Source organism: Convolutriloba macropyga, unplaced genomic scaffold (assembly GCF_964194025.1).
Source record: "Convolutriloba macropyga unplaced genomic scaffold, txConMacr16.3 SCAFFOLD_1817, whole genome shotgun sequence".
NCBI lineage: Eukaryota > Metazoa > Xenacoelomorpha > Acoela > Convolutidae > Convolutriloba > Convolutriloba macropyga.
Window position 1 is genome coordinate 34,259 of NW_027453472.1, and position 5,353 is coordinate 39,611.

Genomic DNA, 5,353 nt, shown 5'->3' on the forward strand with positions numbered 1-5,353 from the left:
TATCACATGGTGAGGTCCACAACCCAAGACAGGTATTGGCCAGACCAAATTGGGACGCTGCCAGTGGGTTCCAGACACACCAAACCCAAAAATAGGTATTGGCCAGACCGAACAGTTTGGCCACCTCTGGTCAGCGCAAACACACTTTGGCTACCATTGTCCGACTGAACAAACTTCGCCCAGAATATTGGCCAGATCTAACATACGCTGGGCCAGACCGTTGTCCCGAGCTTTGGCCAGACGGAACAAATCCCGGGACAGACCCACTTAAGTGTGAAGAAAACAAGCGATTCAAAGACCAAAATGAAATCCGGAAATTAAGTTGTTGAAGGCTAATAATCGAGAAGTAAATGTTGGTTACCAATGATGGGCTCTTTTGAAAAACAGAGCGTATTGGCCAGACAAAACAGACCGATATCTGGTAATTGCCAGACGGAAAAGGCGACCCAATTTTTTCCACAAATTTGAGTTGGGTCATACCTTTTCATCTGAATTCTCGAAATGGTCTTGAACAAATGCTAAATTTTTTTCTTTGTCATAGTACATTTGAACAACGGGTCGGCAGCGAAGTCAGAACTTTTTCTACGTGTTTGTTGAATAAACTTAAGTGAACTCAGCCCCAGCCATGCAAAAAAAACTGTTTCTGCATTTTAGTCATGATAAAGAGCGCGCGTTGCTTTTTATTGAGCTTAAAAATGCCCGTATTATTGACTTTGTATAATTTTTATATTTTCGTCAATCTAGGCCAATAATTCTGCTCGCATGCTTATATCTGTTCTACAATACAGCGGCATGATCGTCACGGCTTAAGTAATTACAAAAAGTGCGTGACCTTTTATAACCAGAAAGACAGAAGACCTCAAATCAATTCGATAGCAAATTATTAAATTGTTCTCTAAGCTTGAGTTATTATCATTCAAAGTATCGTACACCTGGCTTTTTTTAAATTAAAGTCATAATTGTCGTTTCTGTGTGGAATTATAGCATCAATTATATCATAATATAACCAAAACTTAGTTTCATTCTTACACGTCGTTCGCTTGGTTCTAAATAAAATTTACGAACTTCCTTTTCTCGTTCTTTCTCTATTTTGTCATTTTTCTTTTTATTATCTCAAGAATTATGGACAGACTATGGTGGAAAATTTCGCGGACAAAATCGTTAACTGGTGACACGATGAAGACAGAGTTGAACAGGTGTTTGACAACTTTCGACCTTCTGGTGATTGGAATAGCCTCTACAATGGGCAGTGGCATCTATGTCTTGTCTGGAACCATCGCCAAGACTATCTCTGGACCTGCTCTATTCATATGCTTCCTTGTTGCAGGAATGAACACTTGAAATCCACACTTTTCCTTCTTAATTGATTTACCAAAGTAAAATATTCTTTGAACGATTACCAAAACTTCAAAACTCTGGGGCCACCATACCAACTTTGACCCCCCCCCCCCCCCCTCCGCCGGCAGGCTTCTGAAAATTTTTATGATACCGTGTTAAGTTGGTTGGTAGAGAACCTAATGTAAATTGTGCATAAAGCTCTACTTGTACATATAGAAGTAGCTCTACTTGTTCAACGCATAATGAATAAAGAAATGAATCTTTGAGGAAAAAAGAACGAGAGAACTGGTTATAAGTTATGCCAGTTTGGCGTAATGGTTAGCACACTAGGCTTGCAATTAAGACGCTGGTTCGAACCAAGTACAGCTCCATTTTCAGTTATGCGCTTTCTTATATACCCCACCCCCACCCCCCCCCCCCCCCCAGAGATAATTGAAACATGAAAAAAAGTTTCGAAGTAGAATTAGGTGAAAAAGGAAAGTGCGATTTAATGCAGGAGCTGCGAGTGGTATGTCGGCAGCGTGCTATGCCGAATTCGCCTGTCGTGTACCGAAAGCCGGCTCTGCATACGTGTACATTTACCTAACCCTGGGAGAGCTTGCAGCCTTTGTGATTGGCTGGAATCTCATTCTAGAACATTCTCTAGCAGTAGCAGCCATTTCTCGGGCTGCGATTGGTTATATCGATGCTCTGACAAACGAGGCTGTTCAGAGCTCTCTTCCGACTTATTTACAGGAACATTCTTGGGATTATTACAGCGTCATTTTCATAATAATCATTGGAATCCTCGTTTGCTGTGGTTAGTTTAACATTTCAACTCATTCTACATTTTCTAAACAACCTATATTAAAACAAGCCAAGCCTTTTTCAACATACATAACATGGCAATTAGGTTATTCTAAACCAAACTGTTCCACTTTGCTCCGTAACAAACTCAATTTTGGGAAGAAATAAGGGTTAATAAAGAAATAGCAGGTTATTCGTGCAACTTATCGATTACTAGTTATTAATTACTGGTTGCAACCCATCACTGAGCTAACCCCACAATTTTCAACGACCCAAATTAGAAAAAGATTATGAATAATCTCGCATTATTCGTACTTTCAAATAGCAACTTCAAAGAGTCAAAAACTCTGCTCATAACATCAACTTCTAAATGATCCTTAATCAACTTCTAGAGAAACCTTAATTCAATTATTGAAGGTGATGAGCGAGGGAGATGCTTCTGAAAACTTAATATTCTGCTTCTTTCCTATATGCAAAGTGAGGTTTTTCTGTTGACGTCTCCGGTTTCGAAATTTATAATTAGTACATAAATAGCTGAGCTAATAGTAATTATGATTGGTAAATAATAAACAAAAATTCGTCAACATAGTAGCTTTTTAGGGCTCTGGAACGAAATTGTGAGCTGTGAAAAAATGCTTAATTTTCTCCCTCACACTTCAGATATTGTCGAAATTTGTCAAGCAGTATGTACGTTAGCAAACAGATTTTCTTTTTCAAAAGTGGGCAATATTCTCATCGCATCTTTGTGACAGCATTCAATAACCGCTTAGTATACAAGCAAAAAGGAGTCATCATTTAAAAAAAATGGTCAACAAAATATTTCTGGTAGGTTGTTAGCAATTTTTGACCGATCTCAAGTAGGAATGATCAATACTTGATTGATATCACTTATGCAATATCTAATACTAAATTTTACAGAAAAAGTACATATGTACTAAATCGAAAATACTCAAAATTACAAATTTGATATCTAATAATCACATATGAACATTTAATAGGAAAATGTACAATTCATCAAAAGCTATCATTACTTTTAAAAAACAATAGTTGTCTCACAGTCAACTCACGCCGGATCTTTCATTAATACGGTCTGCATAAATTTTCAATTAAAACAAAGCCCTTCTCCTAAAAGGATATTCGGTTAACTCCTGGCGGCAAGTCAACCCAAACATAATTGCATAAATTGACAGTTGTCAAATGTCAAAGAGCATCACTAAGACCTTATTTGAGTACAAAGAAATGATACGTAAATCGCATTCATGACAGAATAACCTTGAATAAAACCTAGTTGTATATATGAACTAGGGTGTCAAGACATTTCACTTAATTCTATTATACACAATGCCATTTAACCCTACCTTCCGTTTTACACAATACCAATATTGTGCATAAAATTAGCATGAAATGGCCCGTGGGACTTGACTAAAAACGATCACCACCAAACATGGAACTATATTGTCCGCTTAAGCATGTTAAAACATCCTTGTAATAGCGATAGCTAATTTGTCCGGACAATTGAGCCAAAAGATCCAAAGGTATTGGTAAGATGACATTGAGTATAAAGGCACTGGGTAAAATTGTAGGTTGGGTTAATGTCATTGGGTATAATGGCTTTGGTAAAATGCAATTGGGTAAATTGTAATGTACTCCCAAAAACTCGTGAGCAAGTGGAGGAGGACTAACTACGAAATTCCATTGTAAAATTCTAGATACAATCTAAATGTACAAAACATGCAACAAATAAGTAAATTAAAACGCCCTCTCTCTCTCTCTCTCTCTCTCTCTAACACTGGGTAATATTGGCTGGTCCTCCAATCTCTATGTCTACATATAGCATTTCGTATTTTGCAAATTTATCAATAAAATGAAGATAATTATGGAGACAAGAAAAAATAAAGGCACATGTTTATGAGCTAACACAACAGCCTCACTTGTTCGACAAAAACTACTATTTAAGCATCGCCTATTTCTTACCGACTTTTATGTACATCAGGTGATCAGAAACGGTGCAATGCTTTATGCAGATCATTAATTATTTTATTACATGTTTAGGAATCAAATCAACAACTCTGTTCATGAAGTTCTTCTCAGGCATAAACATTCTAGTTCTATGCTTCGTTATTGCTTGTGGGTTAGCTCTGGCTGACATCAACAACTGGCAGGATTTCCTCCCTTTCGGAGCTGCATCGATTTTCGAAGGCGCGGCCACGGCCTACTACGGCTTCATTGGCTATGACATCATAACCGTATCCAGCGAGGAAGCAATTACCCCCGGCAGATCAGTGCCCATAGCGATTATGTTAACTGTGTTGATAGTAAACATTCTATACTTGGTGGCTACAATTGTGTTCACTTTGATGATTCCATACACTGAAATAATCGAGGATGCTGGGCTTTCATCGGCTTTCGGCTACAATGGCTGGAAATGGGCCGAGACTGTGATATCTGTAGGTGCCGTTGCGGCCATGACTGCAGCTATCATCATGTCTGCAGTTGCAATGACAAGAGCCGTCTATGCTATGGCGTGCGATGGGACCATTTTCAAATTTTTAGGCAGAGTAAACTCCAAAACTCAGGTTCCAGTTATTGCCACAATAGCTGTCACGATAATCACCTGTCTCTCAGCATTCTTTATCGATCTGGAAGAGCTGGCTCAGATGTTTTCTCTTGGCACCTTGCTAGCGTATATGCTGGTTGCGCTTGGTTCAATCGTAATTCGATTCCACCCTTTGGATTTGATAACGGGCGAGCCTTTTGAAGTAACCAAAACATCGGAAAATGCGCCCTTATTCAGAAAACACGACACATGGCAAACTGAACAGACTTGCGCTCTGCTGGCTTTTGTCGTTTTCACGATTTTTGCAAACGTTTGTCTTGCTGTCATTCCTGTAATCGATAACAATGGGGCGGCCGTATCCTGTTATATTCTCTTGGGTATATTTTGCCTGCTAATGATTGGTTCACTAGTTTATTTTTCCTACATTTCAGAGGAGAACCAGTTACCCGTTGAGTACAAAATTCCATTTAGTCCATACTTTCCCGCAGCCTCTGCGTTTTTAAACATGTATTTGATGACACAACTCAACTTGCTGGCTTGGACGAGGGTAGGAATTTGGCTAGTTATGGGGTTGGCGGTCTATGCTTTTTATGGAAACTTCCACAGCACTCTGGAAAATACTGACAGGGTGGAGAAAGATATTGAAAAAATTGATCAGAGGTCAAAAGTTCA

General features: G+C 38.8%; 1 protein-coding gene across 1 annotated transcript; it reads left to right on the forward strand.

Moving 5' to 3' along the window:
- Positions 1–1,848: 1,848 nt before the first annotated feature.
- LOC142358309 (cationic amino acid transporter 2-like) lies at positions 1,849–5,341 on the forward strand (the record flags this gene model as incomplete). Its single annotated transcript, XM_075409734.1, has 3 exons — positions 1,849–2,137; positions 4,177–5,058; positions 5,113–5,341. Coding segments are annotated over exons 1-3 (1,400 nt in total), but the record flags the coding sequence as incomplete, so codon positions are not given.
- Positions 5,342–5,353: the final 12 nt, after the last annotated feature.